The sequence below is a fragment of the Capra hircus genome, chromosome 11 (genome assembly GCF_001704415.2).
Source record: "Capra hircus breed San Clemente chromosome 11, ASM170441v1, whole genome shotgun sequence".
Lineage (NCBI taxonomy): Eukaryota > Metazoa > Chordata > Mammalia > Artiodactyla > Bovidae > Capra > Capra hircus.
The window spans coordinates 106,193,270-106,207,179 of NC_030818.1; the positions used below are offsets into that span (position 1 = coordinate 106,193,270).

At 68.5% G+C, this 13,910-nt stretch overlaps 2 protein-coding genes across 3 annotated transcripts; both read left to right on the plus strand.

The window, feature by feature from the left end:
* Positions 1,635-7,586, plus strand: NPDC1 (neural proliferation, differentiation and control 1). Of its 2 annotated transcripts, XM_018056271.1 has the most exons (9): positions 1,635-1,900; positions 4,613-4,759; positions 5,844-5,978; positions 6,067-6,240; positions 6,311-6,377; positions 6,494-6,578; positions 6,765-6,844; positions 7,010-7,106; positions 7,216-7,586. In XM_018056271.1, exons 1-9 carry the CDS (start codon positions 1,789-1,791, stop codon positions 7,282-7,284), a joined length of 966 nt encoding a protein of 321 aa, XP_017911760.1. In that variant the 5' UTR covers positions 1,635-1,788; the 3' UTR covers positions 7,285-7,586. The 2 variants fall into 2 exon arrangements, with proteins under 2 accessions (XP_017911760.1, XP_017911761.1); XM_018056272.1 differs by lacking the exon at positions 5,844-5,978.
* Positions 11,515-13,512, plus strand: FUT7 (fucosyltransferase 7). The gene is made up of 2 exons (XM_018056273.1): positions 11,515-11,883; positions 11,976-13,512. Exons 1-2 carry the CDS (start codon positions 11,871-11,873, stop codon positions 12,989-12,991), a joined length of 1,029 nt encoding a protein of 342 aa, XP_017911762.1. The 5' UTR covers positions 11,515-11,870; the 3' UTR covers positions 12,992-13,512.

A 13,910-nucleotide genomic window follows, 5' to 3' on the forward strand; every position in this document is an offset into this window, starting at 1 on the left:
GCGGAGAGAATGTCCACGGGGCAGGGCCTCTCTGTCGCCTCCCTCCCCACCCCAGCTGCGTTGGCTGCACAGGCCCTGCTCTGGTCCTAGGGGAGGACCCTGGCTCTTCCTACTTCCTTCCTCTCTGGGCTCAGGCTAGGGGAGCACAGACCCTGGTCCCTTGCTGCACCACTGGGGCCTGGAGTAGCTGTCAGCTGGCTGCTCTAAAACAGAGTCCCTGAGACTCCTGCCAGACTGGAACCTGGGCCCTGGTCTCAGCTTGGCCGGGGTGGGGTGGGGATGGCAGACGAGGGAGTGAGTGGGCCCAGTGATGGCCTAAGTTGCAGGCAGTGCTCAAGGGGGCTTCCCTGGCGGCTCAGCGGTAAAGAGTCCGCCTGCAATGCAGGAGGTGCAGGAGACGTGGGTTCAGTCCCTTGGCTGGGAGGATTCCCTGGAGAAGGAAAAGGCAACCCACTCCAGTATTCGTGCCTGGGAAAACCCCATGAACATGACTGGGCACGCAGGCCTCGCAGGCGGTGCTCAAGACACTGAGGGAGGTGGGGGGAAGGAGGGGGCAAACCTCCCACAGGAGGCGGGTGGTGTGGGGGGGAGCCAGGGCCAGGAGGGACGCAGGGCCCCATTGCTCAGGAGGATGAGCCTCGCAGGGAGCCTGGCTCTGGCCAAGCCGCACAATCCGCACAGACTCCACCTGCCGCGCGGGCAGCCCCTCCCCAGGCCCTGTCTCCCTGCATCTCTCCGCCCCCTCCCCCACTTTCTGGGAAGTGAGCTCTGACACTATTTCTGTCTAATCAGCGCCTCGTAGGGGACGGGGGCGGTCCTTGTTCTGCTCACACACACACACTGCACACACCGCCCCCCCCCCCACGCACACCCCACACACACGTCTGCCAGATTCTGAGCATTTCACAAACCTGCGGGCCACCAGCCCCGTCTTCGGAGTTCCGAGACTCAAAGGGCCGAGAGGCGCACCGAAGGCGGAGGGGGCGGGGGAAAGCCGCCCTGATCTCTCAGGGACGGGAGCCGGGGAGGTTTCCAGGTGGGACGCGGAGGCTGCGCTCCCAGGAGGCAGCAGGTGGGGTTAGGGGGTGCACCCCAGTGCGTGCCGTCGTGGGCATCCCGGAGCTGAAAGGCTGTCACCGGGCACCGTGGACAGCTCCCAGCTGGCTTTCAGCAGCAGTTCCAGGTCACTCTTGCCCCCTGGTGGCCTCACGGGGAGCGGCCGGGCTAGTCCTGCGCGCCTGTCTGTGCCTTCGCCGCGTGTCTGAATGCCCGGTCGGCCTCCGGGCACGCCTGCGCGTCCCCGTGCGCCTGCCCTGCTGTGTGCGCCCAATGTACCTGCAGACCCAGGCGGATCCTCCGCTCCAGGAGGGTGGCTGGGGGTGGGTGGGAGTTATCAGCCCGAGAGGGACCGGCTGGGGAAGGGCATCCCAGGGAACCCAGCCCCGACCAGTGCCCCGCCTGGAGAAGGTCCAGCTTGCAGAGGTCGCAGAGGCTGAGGCGCCCCGAGGGCGGGCTGCGGGGTCGAGGGGGGGCTCGGAATCGGAGGGGGGCGCAGCCTGACTGCGGTCCCGCCTCCGCAGGTGGGGCGCGCAGGCGCACTCCGGCTCGGCGCCCTCGCCGCCCCCGCCCGGCTCGTCTGCCGCAGCGTCAGCGCCGCCGCCGCCTGTTCCCCTCGGCGCCCGCCTCCGGCCTCCGCCCCCTCCTCGCCGCCGCGTCCCCTGGCGCCCCGACCCCGCGCCCAGCCCCGGGCCGCGCGGTGCCATGCTGCCCCGGCCGCGGCGCTGAAGGATGGCGACGCCCGTGCCCCCGCCCTCCCCGCGGCACCTGCGGCTCCTGCGGCTGCTGCTGTCCGGCCTCGTCCTCGGCGCGGCCTTGCGCGGTGCGGCCGGCGGCCGCTCCGGTGAGCGACGCGCTGGGCAGCCGGCTGCGGGGCGCCCCGGGGTCGGGGGTCGCCGGGTGGGGCTTGGGCCGCGCGGCGCCGCGCTCACCCTCCCCGCCGCCGCCGCCGCCCTGGTCTGGGCCCGCAGGCCTCGCAGGCCCCGCCGGCCCAGCCCGCGAGCCGCCGCGCCGGCCTCGCCTGGCCCTGCCCGGGTAAACAGTCCCCGGCGGGAAGGGCGCGGCGCCGCACCGCCGAGGGACTCCTCTGGACGGGGCTTCTCCGGGCTCCTTGGCGGCGAACCTGAAGTCCATCCGCTTCTTGTCTTTGTCTGGGTTCGTGAGCCGGTGGGTCGGTGTCGCAGGCGGGCTGTCTCGGAGCGGGCCGCGGCCTGGAGCCGGTCCCACGGGCGTTTCTCTGTGCGCGCGGCTCCGGTGCCTGCTGGCCTTCTTGCTGGTGGCCGTCCTGGAGTTGGAGCCGCAGTGCTGGTCTGTCCCTGCCGCTCCGGCGGTGGACACGCACCTTGCTTTGCTGCCGTGGTGGCGTCTGAAGTTTCCTGGGCGTCTGACAGCTCGTCCCAGGCTTCGGGGCTTGCTCTGGCGTCTCTGAGGGCAGGAGGAGCTCACAGTCTCTGCTTCCTCACTCACCCTCTGCCCTGCGGGGCCCCTCCGTTCTGTCTTCTGTGCCTGGCAGTGGGGGCACCCCCCAGGGCAGATCATGCAGAGAGGGATGAGCCCAGGGTCCTGGGAGACCCTGCCAGCTTCCCAGATGGCACTGAGGCTCCAGACTTCTGCAGGAACCCAGAATCCTCGCACCCTCTCAGATGGCAGGACCAGGGGGCTTTGTACCCAGGCCCCATTTTTCCTAGCAGCTCCACAGGAGAGGTGCTGCCTTTAGCCCACTTCACAGATGAGAAAACTGAGGCACAGAAGTGCCGTGACCAGTATGCAATGCGGCTGGGACGCTAACCTGCGCCGGTGTGGTCTGCATGTAGCCTCAAGAGGCCAGAGCAGGGCAGGCTTCTTCCTGGGCACAGCACCCCTGGTCAGGGGCCTGGCCTGACCAGAGGAGGCTCCCAAGGAGGCCTGAGGGCCAGGGCATGGCTGGCCCGGGATGGTGGAGGCTGCCTGCTGGCGGCCTGGCTCCAGGGCGTACAGCGTGGGGCCCCTGAAGAGACCGGGAGGCCGGGTGCCGCCCCAGCGGCTCGTCAGCTCTGTGCTCGCCCAGATGCGGGGCGGCGTGCCAGCCGCTGTCCAGGTGTCGTTGTCCTGGGGCCTCGTTTGAGCTCTGATTAGAGCGGGGACCTTCCCAGGGTCAATGTGGAGCACCCGCGTCTTCCCGGGGCGGGGGGCAGGGAGCGAAGGGAGACCCCTGGAGCCCAGAACCAAGAGCTGGCTCTGGACCGCAGGCCCCTTGCCCTGGTCAGTGTACCCCGAGTTCTCAGCACCAGGGGCTGGGACTGCCTGGCTCCCCGGGGGCCCAGCTGTGGGTGGGGTCTAGACAGACCTGCTGGCCCAGGCTTAATGTTTAACCAGCCCCAGCCCTGGGTCCACCGCGCTGACACTGGTGCCTGCCGACCCAACTTGTGCAGGAGGTGGGATCCCTGGGAGGGGAGCCCCAGCCCACTTGCCCACCTGCTGTAGAAGCTGCTGGAACTTCCTCCAAGGGATACCCACAGCCAACGGGCTGTGAGTATCGTTACCAGGGAAACCAAGTCAGGCCAGCTGAAGTCTGGAGGACAGCCTGGGATGTCACCCTCCTGTGGGGGCGGGGGCGGGGCTGGGCCAAGGGGACCAGTCCTGGTCGTCCAAGATACCCCCAGCCCCACCTCCCCAGGCATGATTGACGGTCCTGTTGGGTCTCTCTGTGGCTCCCCAGGCTCTGCTGCTGAGTGGCTGGGGCCAGTGTCCCAGGCCTTGAGACTCCGCAGCATGGCGGTGCCTCGCCTTCTGCATCCAGAGAGGAGACTGAGGCTGAGAGGGCCACCGCCCTCCAGTGCCCAGCATCAGGGTGGGAGCCATGGCTGTGTGCGCAGGACGCTGAGGTCTGGGCCCCCAATTAGAAGCAGCCTCCCTGCTGCAGTCCCAGGCCCCCCGTCCCTGGCAGCGGCAGCTACAACAGTGCCCCGCCTGGTTTCTGTTTGCGAGGCCAGTGAGCCCGGCAGACCCCATCCCAGGTTTCCCCACCCCAGCAGCCCCTCTCTGTGACAGGACAGGCTAGAAGGTGGGGGGGAGCGACTGGATCTGGGCCGTCTCCCAGCCGGGCTTTCTAGGGCTGTAGGATGTCGTGATGGGCTTTGAGTGGCGGCTTTGAGTGGCAGCCCTGAGGGAATGGGACAGACCAGGGCCCCACCCTCTGGGGCTCCCAGGCTGGGTGAGAGGCTTGCTCTGGGTCAGCTTGAGGCCAGAAGCAGGGCTTGGAGGGCTGCCCGATCCTGCCCAGGAGAGCTCTGCACTCTCAGGACAAGGGACAGTTTCCGTGCAGAAAGCTGGCCTGGGCCTGGGCACTGGACTCTGGGGAATGGGTGGGGCGAGGGAGTTCCCATAAGTGTCAGGCCTGTTTGTCTTCCTGGTTCTGATCCCTGACGCAGGGGAGGCAGGGCCTGCCCAGAACAATGGCCGGAGCCTGGCTTGGCCAGCTCTGGGGTGGGGGCGGGGTGGCCAAGACAGCACCACTTCTGGGTAGGGGCTGAGTCAGACCCTCCGAGACCCTTTTCTTCCTCTGCTTCCTTCCCAGATGCAGCTGCCTGTCCTGGGAGCCTGGACTGTGCCCTGAAGAGGCGGGCACGGTGCCCCCCGGGTGCACATGTCTGTGGGCCCTGCCTCCAGCCCTTCCAGGAGGATCGGCAGGGGCTCTGTGTGCCCAGGATGCGCCAGCCTCTGGGTATGGCCCCCTGCCCCCCGGTACATTTGCTCCCTTCCTCGGCGCTCGGAGGTCCTGCACCTTGTGGGATGCCAGGACTCGCCAGTCTCCCTCCAAGTGGACTGGTGGCCCTTTCCAGATGGCACCAGTGTGGAGTTGGGCAGTGGGCTGGGGCCTGGGGCAGTCACCCTTCCCAGGGCCACCAGTACCCAGCAGGAAGTGCCAGGGTGACCCCAGGAGAGACAAGGTCAGCGTTCCCCAGGCCTGAGTCTCCGCAGAGTCAGGCAGCCACCTCTCCACCCCCCGAGCTGCCTCTGCTCTTTGCCCAGGGCCCCTTCTCTCTCCATCACGCACTCGTCCTGTCTGCTTGAATGCCTTGGTGCTGCCCTGACCCAGCGTCTGTTGGGATGGTGCCAGCCAGAGTAACTTCAGGTGTAATGGGGCATTACAGAGGGTATTGTGGGGGCTGAAGAGTTGGACAGGGTCGGGGGGGCTTCCTGGAGGAGCACGTCCCTGGCAACGAGTTGGGGGGTGGGCACTGAAGCCACGTGGTCTGCTCTGCGGATGCTGAGTGTCAGAGTCTACTTGGCACCTCTGTCTGGGATGGGGAGGCCCATCCATAGCCCTGCCCCTGCAGCTGCCCTCCCTTCCTCCTGGTGACCAGGCAGGGGTGGGGTTAGGACGGGGCTTCTCTGCACGCCCTGGGGAGTCCTGCCCCCTTGGCCGAGGCCCATGTGGCCCGGGTGATGCACTGTCCCTGCGTTCCTCCCGCCCCTCTGTGGGAGGCGGGTGGGGAGAGGGCCTGCGCCCCTGTCCTGGCCTCTGCATGTTACCCTAGCGCTTGCCCCCTGCCTGCTTGCCTGGGAACTGCTGCACACACAGTTGCTTCAGTTCTCACCATGGCAACTAGGATGGCCAGGGCCCGCGGGCTGGCACCTGGTCCTCTGGCTCCGGGGGCCTAGGAGGAGCCTGTGGGGAGGAGACCCAGGCCTGGGGACTGGCTGGTGGATGGGCCTTCCCGCTGTCTCTGGGAAGGCCACCTGTAGCTGGTGTTGCCAGGGAGGGCCCAGGGCCTCTCCAGCTGATGGCCCCTCGCCCTCGCCAGGGGAGGGCTTGCACCAGCCCAGACTGGAAGAGGAGATCGACTTCCTGGCCCAGGAGCTAGCCCGGCAGGAGGCGGGGCGCCCTGGGCTCAAGGCCCCATCCCAGCTTGAGGGACAACAGCGGCCCCCGGAGGCGGGTGAGACCCTGACCCGCGCATCTGTCTGGCTCCCCACACCCTTGATCCCAGCCCGGTTTTGCTGTGCTAACTTGCCATCTCCCTGCAGTGGCCACCCTTGGGCTTTCAGAGCGAGGCCAGGGACTCGGCCTGGGCCTCCCCTCCACGCGGGGAGCCCCGGCGCCCACACCCCGCCCCTCCCTGGGCCCCGCCGTGTCGTCTGGGCCTGTGCACATGTCCCCCCTGGAGCCGCGGGGCGGGCACGGTGACGGCCTCACCCTCGGTAGGTCCGGCCGGGCGGGGTGGCGGGATCCTGCCCCGAAGGCTGCCCTGACCGCACCCCCTCCCTGCAGTGCTGATCCTGGCATGCTGCGTGGCTGGCGCAGCCGCGCTGGCGGTGGCGGCTCTCTTCTGGTGGCGGTGAGCGCGGGGCGGGGTGGGGCCGGGCAGGTGGGAGGGGCTAAAGGGGTGAGGCTGGTCTAAGGGGGCGGGGCTGGGGAGGGTGGTGACCCCGAAGGTCTCTTCGTTCCCCGCAGGCTGCAGCGAGACATCCGCCTGACCCAGAAGGCCGACTACACGGCCCCGCAGGCGCCCAGCTCCCCAGCTCCGCCGGGGATCTCGGTGAGTGGCGCCGCCCAGCCCCTCGCCGCCCCGCCCCGCCCCTCGCCGCCCCGCCCCGCCCCTCGCCGCCCCGCCCCGCCCCTCGCCGCCCCGCCCCGCCCCGCCCCGCCCCGCCCGCCCCTCGCCGCCCCGCCCCTCCTTCTTGGGCCTGACCCTCCCGCCCCACCCCCCTACCCCCGCCCGCAGCCCGGGGACCAGCGGCTGGCGCACAGTGCGGAGATGTACCACTACCAACATCAGAGGCAGCAGATGCGATGCCTGGAGCGGTAAGACGCCCCGCCCAGCGCTGCCCACCCACCCACTCCAGGGCCTGCTGCCGCCTCCTCAGCCCTGCCCACCTCCACCCCGGCCTGCCGCCGCCCCTGCCTCTACCCTGGGCCACTGGCACCTGCAGGGTGAGGGGACACCCAGCGATCCTGCCCCCCACCCAGGCATAAAGAGCCGCCCAAGGAGTTGGACTCCGCCTCCTCCGACGAGGAGAACGAAGACGGCGACTTCACGGTGTACGAGTGCCCGGGCCTGGCCCCAGTGAGTGCGGGGCTGGGGGGTGGGGGGGTACGGGCGGGGAAGGGGTGCAGGGGGAGGTGGAGGGGGATCCCTCCCCTGCTCTGGGCCCACCTAACGCCAACGTTCGCAGACGGGAGAGATGGAGGTTCGGAACCCATTGTTTGACCATGCCTCGCTGTCCGCGCCCCCGCTGCAGTGACCTGAAGGCTGACGCCCACCCTCTCGCCCACCCTCTCGAGGACGTGATCCACACCGGTGGGGAGGAGCATGGGGCCCGGCCTTTCCCATTAAAGTGAGGGTGTCCTGATGCGCGCCTGCTGTGGCTGGGGCCTCAGCGGCTAGGAAGCCCTCGGGGGGCAGACTCCTGCCTGACTGTGCCCCCTTGTTGCACCTGTCCCAAGTGTGGAACCCCCCAATCGAGGGGAGGAGGAGAACCCTAGAGATCAGGCATGGATTGGTAATACTGGAGACAAGCCAATTAAAGTACATTTCAAAGCTTTGGCTGAGTGTGTTAGAGACTGACCTCCCCCCAGCAGGGGGCCGTGGTGGATGGACCCTGGAGTGGGTCCCCGGGCCTCTGCTGCACCCCAGCCTGGGAAGACCCTGTCTTTCTGCTGCTTGCTGGGGAAGAGGGCCGGGGAGGGGAGAGTATGGGTGCATGGCCAGGCCAGTTTGGAGTTAGCGCTTTTCCCTCAAACACCCCATCCTGTGTACAATGAAAAGGGCTGGGAGTGGGCACTGCAGATGCTGGCCAGTGGGCACTGAGGCCTTCGTTCCTGCCCCGCCTCCGCTAGGAGGGATGGGCTGCACACCTTGTCTCTGGGCTTATTGCGGGACCACGTGGACTCCCGGGCCCCTGTATGCCAGGCATAGGAACCTAGGCTACACACAGGCGTGTAGACCAGGGTGGACAGCTGAGGCGACAGAGGTGGTGGGGTCCCTGAATGTTAGGAGGTACCTCTCAGTCGACCCCAGCCCCCTGCCGAGAAGCAGGCAAGCCAGTGGAGGGGAAGGTGACCTTCAGCTGAAGCCCCAGAGTGGGGTCCAAGGTTTGTGCTCAGAAGTGACGAGCAGACTGGGCTGGGAGGAGGGGCTTCTGGGGTCCAGGGAGCAGTGGGGGCCTAGTGCAGACAGGATGGGGTTCAGGCTGGGGAGGAAGGGTGGGTGGGGTTCAGAAGCCCCTTAGTGAGTCCTCAGGGCGGGGTCCCGAGGTTGCTGGACCTCTGGCTCCTGGTGCGGCAGCCCTGCAGGGGGTGGGCATGGCCCGCTTGGGGCAGTCTGGTCCCTCAGGTGGGGCTGGGCAGTGGAAGCCGGGTTGGCCCTTCTTAGACCTAGTGGCTCTCCTAAAGCAGTGTGTCTCTGGGGCTATGGCCGGCTATGGCCTTGGGCGGGCCCCCAGCGGGAAGCCACGGTGTCCCTCTGGTGCGCTGGTGTGGGAGATGGAAGGGGGTGGGGACAGGAAGCTGGCAATGAGCGCAGGGTGGCATGTGGGCAAGGCATGGAGGACCCCTGTCCTTTGCTACTTAGTCTGTGTCATGAGGGGGAACAGCCACAAAGAAAACTGGGGGGCAGAGAGGTTAAGGCCTCCCTTAAGGGTAAAGGCCAGTCACCGGCTGAACCCTGCAGACCCAGGACTGAAGGTTGCCCTGGAGCCCTGGGCTCGGTCCGTGGATTCCTGCAGCCCCTGCAGCCTCGTGCTGCTCTGACCTGGGCAGAGGGTGGCCACCCACATGCCCCGCTGGACCACCGACTCCCTCCAGACAGCAGTGTCTAGGCGGGGCTGAGGAAACACCCAGCTGCAGCCCAAGGGGCGCCTTGGGGCCAGAGGGCCAGAGCACACCGTCTACTCCCAGGGCTGGCTCAGCCCAGCCAAGAGGGGCCACGGGCTCGGAGCGCCCCCTGGTGGCGGAGCTCGGCCGCGGGCTCCTGCAGGAGGGGATGAGGGCAGCAGAGGGAGCCTGCGCAGCGTTTCTCCAGGGAGAGTGTGAGGCCAGGGCTTTTGGGAGCCCCTTGGGGAAGCGGGGTGCACAGAGGCTGGCAGTTGGCCAAGGGGGCCCCAGGTCGGGTGCAGCTGCGGGGGCAGCAGTCACAGCAGGCGGCTGCCTTCAGCCTCACTGCAGACCACCCGAGGCCACCAACTCCTCCAGCCCTCCTGCCCTTCCCGGCCACATCCCATCCAGGGGGAGCTCCAGGACCTGCCGGGCCCCTCCAGGGCCCTGCGCACCACAGCCTGCCCCGGCTCAGCCCCGGGTGCCGCTGGAGCGGCAGAGGTGTGTGTGCAGGATAGGGGCTCCAGACCCGCCCACCTCCAGGCTGTCGAGGGCTTGGTTCGAGCAGCGATTGCAGGAGTTTGGCTGCTCTGCTTGAGCTCGCCGGGGCCAGTGGCAGGAGCGGGCGCTGGGCTCCGTGGGGCCAAGAGCCCGGTGAGTGTGCTGAGGGACCCGGTCCCAGCCCCTGGTCCCTCTTCCCTGACTAGCGGCCGACCCTGGTTTCACTGAAAAGGCCTCTGGAAGGGGGAGCCTCTTCCCTTGGGCCCTGGAGACCAGTTAGGGGCCCTCCAGGCAGGTCCCCCCGGTGGGCTGGCCCTGGAGCAGCGCCACATGCGGCTGGGCTGCGGGGTTGACCGCATGTTCCAGGTCCAAGGTGCTCATGGGCGGCTGAGCCGGTGGTGAGTGCCTGCCTGCACCCCGTTGACTCTGGGGCCTGGCACCGAGCTGGCAGGAGGCCCCGCTTTCTCTTTGACTCAGGCTCACCCGGCTCTTTATTTTTTCCTCTGAGAATCTCTCATTCTGACCCATTTCTGGGCCAAATCCTGAGCCCCATTTCCCAGCAAGCAGGTTCTCACAAGTGGGGCCCCGGCTGCCCCCCGAGCGCGTAGGCGTGCAGGAGGCCCTGGGGAGCATCCCAGGCGAGGGTGGGGGCGGCTCCTGCGAGTCCACCCAGGAAGGGAGCGGGCTGCGGGTGTGGCTGGGGCCTCTGGCAGAGCCCCCACCACCTGGCAGTGCAAACAGGAAGGGCAGAGGCCCTGGCAGCCAGGAGCCAGGTCACCAGCGGTCTGTGGGGGTGTCGGCTCCTTCCTGCCCTCCCCTGCTGCCCTCAGGGCGCCTGCCACAGGCGGAGGGGGTGGGGTCCTCGGGGGTGCCGGCCACCCTCTGCTCTGGCCAGCCCGATGCCACATCCACCCCGCAGGCCTCCAGATGGTTTCTGACAGTTCCCACGGCCCTCTCCCCACGCCCCCCACCCCCCAGTGTTGCACAAGAGCCTCGCCACCACCGTTCAGAGCCTTTGCTGGGGGTGAGGAGCCTCAGAGGGGCCAGAGTGCCCCCTTCTCCCAGACCGGCCTCTGTCTCCCCCATGGATGTGCTGATGGCTCCTCAGTTCCCGTCCTGGACACAGTCTGGTCCTCACCGGGAGACGAGAGCGGGGACAGGCCGGTAGTCCCAGGAGCCCAAGAGTGGACAGGGGGATGGGCGGCCCCCAGGACATCATGAGTGGCAGGCCTGGTGAAGGTTCCAGGCTGGAGTTCCTTCCACGGCACCCAACCTGCAGCCTCCAAGAACCAGGCCAACCTGAGGCCCTCAGAACGCTAGCGCCAGGGCTGGGCCTTGCTGGCCACATCCGGCTGGGGCGAAGGAAGCTGGTGACCGAGAGCAGAGCGGGCTGGAGCCAGGGCAAAAGGGGAAGGAACTGGACCTCCACGCCTGGGCCCCAGGACTGGCGGACGGCGGGTGGGGAGAGGGCCTCTGGACTTCGGCCTTCCTTTTCCTGGAACAGGTGCCCACGTCAGGGACACAGCGACTCCTTCCCTTTCCAGCCTGGAAAACCCCCTCCGTACTCCCCCGCCCTGGGCTGTGGGGCCTGGAGGAAGAAACCCGGAGCCCCCAAGGGCAGCGTCCCAGCCCAGGTTCCTGCGTCTCTTCCCGGCCTGGCCAGACCCAAAGCCACCCAGGCTGGGGCTCCTACAGACCGATGCCCTTGGTGCGGAAGGAGGGCGTGGCAGCCCTGGTGCTGGTGCTGGTGCTGTCCACTGAGGGCGTGCGCTGGGGCCCTGTGTGAGCCCTGTGACAGAGCCCCTCCCAGGGAATCCCGGTTCCAGGACAAAAGTGTCCTCAAGGCAGCGGGGCTGGGCGGCATGAAGAGGCCCGGCTAGAAGCAACACGCCGGAGGAACCGCAGCCCCCCGGGTGGGGCTGAGCGCAGCATGTCTGTAGCCAGAGGGTCTAGGGGCCCACCGCGGAGCCGAGAGCGGGGAGCGGGGGGAGCGGGGGAAGTGGGTGATGACACAGCGCCGGGGGAGGCGGCGGCCCGCGCTCGGCGCCCCGGGGAAGCACGCCTGCTCTCCGTGGCACCCCTGGCAGGGCAGTGGGCAGCCACTGAGTCCTCGATGTCAGGGTTGCCCTTTCCGGGTGGGGACCACCTCTACTCGTGATGGCCTCCCTGTCTCTGAGGCCAGGCAGGCCCTCTCCTCCTGGGCCAGCTGGCGGGTCATCTCCAGGCCTTTCCAGAGGCCAGCAGGGGTTGGGGACACGGTCCTGGACCCTGGCTGGGTGCCCTTCCGGGAGCCGTCACCCCCCCCAGCAGGCAGGGGCCTCTCGGGGGAGGCGGTATTTGGATGCTGGTGGTGTCAAAGGTCACTGGGGGCGGGACGGGAGTGGGAAGATACTCTGGTGGCCTTCCTCCGGAGCAGACGAAAGGAGAGTGTTTCCAGGCGGCGCCCAGCGTGGGGGAGCAGCTGTGGTTTCAGGGCGTTCCCGCGGAGTGGCGGCTGTGATTTGAGGAGCCGTGAATGCAGAATGCTGGTGAGTCTCTGGCCTTGGGGGAGGCCTGGGCTGGGAGCCTGGGGCCCGTGATGAGCTGGAGGACACAGCCTCTCTTCCCGTGTCCCCTGCAGGGCTCAGCCCCACTCCGAGCCTCCGGGCTCTGGGGGGCCTGTCCGTGGCGGCCCTTCTCTCTGCTGTCTGGCTCTGGTGGCGGCTCGGGGCGGCCCCCGGGGGAGCCCCGGCCCCACAGCCTACGATCACCATCCTCGTCTGGCACTGGCCATTTGCCAGCCATCCCCCAGAGCTGCCTGGGGACACCTGCGCCAGGTACGGGGTGGCCCGCTGCCGCCTGACCGCCAACCGCAGCCTGCTGGCCAGCGCCGACGCCGTGGTCTTCCACCACCGAGAGCTGCAGGCCCAGCGGGCCCGCCTGCCCCTGGCTGAGCGGCCGCGGGGCCAGCCCTGGGTGTGGGCCTCCATGGAGTCGCCCAGCCACACCCGCGGCCTCGGCCGCCTCCGAGGGGTCTTCAACTGGGTGCTGAGCTACCGGCGTGACTCGGACATCTTCGTGCCCTACGGCCGCCTGGAGCCCCGTGAGGGGCCTGCACCTCCTCTGCCGGCCAAGCGTGGGATGGCCGCATGGGTGGTCAGCAACTTCCAGAAGCGGCAGCGGCGCGTGCAGCTGTACCGGCAGCTGGCGCCGCACCTGCGGGTGGACGTGTTCGGCCGCGCGGCTGGGCAGCCCCTGTGTGCTGGTTGCCTGCTGCGCGCCGTGGCCAGCTACCGCTTCTACCTGGCCTTCGAGAACTCCGAGCACCGGGACTACATAACCGAGAAGTTCTGGCGCAACGCGCTGCTGGCCGGCGCCGTGCCCGTGGCCTTGGGCCCCCCGAGGGCCGCCTACGAGGCCGTCGCCCCGCCCGACGCCTTCGTGCATGTAGACGACTTTGGCTCGGCCCGCGAGCTGGCCGCCTTCCTCACCGGCATGAACGAGAGCTGCTATCGGCGCTACTTCGCGTGGCGAGACCGGTTCCGCGTGCGGCTGTTCAGCGACTGGCGAGAGCGCTTCTGTGCTATCTGTGCCCGGTTCCCCCAGCTGCCCCGTGGCCAGGTCTACCAGGACCTTGAGGGCTGGTTCCAGGCCTGAGCTCTGCCCGTGGAGGGGGGGGAAGGGGAGGGTGGCTGGGGAGCTGGACACGTGGGTAGAGGGCTGGGTGTTGAAATCAAACCACTGGCATCCGACCCGACCCCCATAGGCAACGGCCGGGCAGACGTGGAGGCTGGGGTGGGAGACTGGGAAGCAGGGCTCGTCTGGGCAGCCTGCCTGGAGGAGGAGGCTGCTGGACATTGGAGCCACTCTGTGGAGGCAGAGGTGAGAGCAGGGAGGGAGGGAGGGAGTACGGGGTGCTGAGGTCCGTCAGGTGGACGGCCACACAGGCCCTCCGTCCCCACCTCGATCATATCTGAGAGGAGTAGGGGCTGCGAGAGGCTGGAGGCAGGGCCCTCGGGGCTGCAGACATGCCCCCTGAGGTCTGTGGGGGCAAAAGCTGGGCCCCTGACCCAGAGCTGGGGTCTCTTTGTCCCGGATGTGCAGTCTGGAGCCCGGCGTGCCACCCAGCCTGCTGTGCCCTGGGGAGGGGACACCGACCAATAAAGACACGAGCAGAGCACGCGTGGACTCTGCCTCCCCTGCGGCCCCGCCACCCGGGCCTCCTGTCCTGGCCGGATCCTGCCCCCTGCCCCCCAGGCTCGTCCTCCCGGCCTCCATCGCCGCACTGAAAGGCTCTGCAGCAGAGAGCCCGCCCTGACGGCCCCCAACCCGAAAGGCCCAGGGGCGGGGAGCAGAGGCCCAGCTCAGAAACGCGGCTGGGGGACGTGTGCAAGGCGCCCTGGGACTTCATTCTCAGGCTGTGGGCATCCAGGGTGTGACGAGGCCTGGTTAGATGTGGGCACCCTGTCACTGGCGGCAGCGTGGGCATGGGGGAGCACCAGGTTCCTGCTGCACCAGGGGGCCCTGGTGTGCAGGGGAGGGGGGGTGGGGGCTGTGCTGAGCCTCTGGGTGGCGC

Bases quoted from the DNA above. Each gene is read 5' to 3' on its own strand.
- NPDC1 (XM_018056271.1), top strand. From the start codon at position 1,789: ATGGCGACGCCCGTGCCCCCGCCCTCCCCGCGGCACCTGCGGCTCCTG. The intron at 5,979-6,066 runs GTGAGACCCTGA...ATCTCCCTGCAG, and splicing joins ACAGCGGCCCCCGGAGGCGG to TGGCCACCCTTGGGCTTTCA. The intron at 6,579-6,764 runs GTGAGTGGCGCC...CCCCGCCCGCAG, and splicing joins CAGCTCCGCCGGGGATCTCG to CCCGGGGACCAGCGGCTGGC.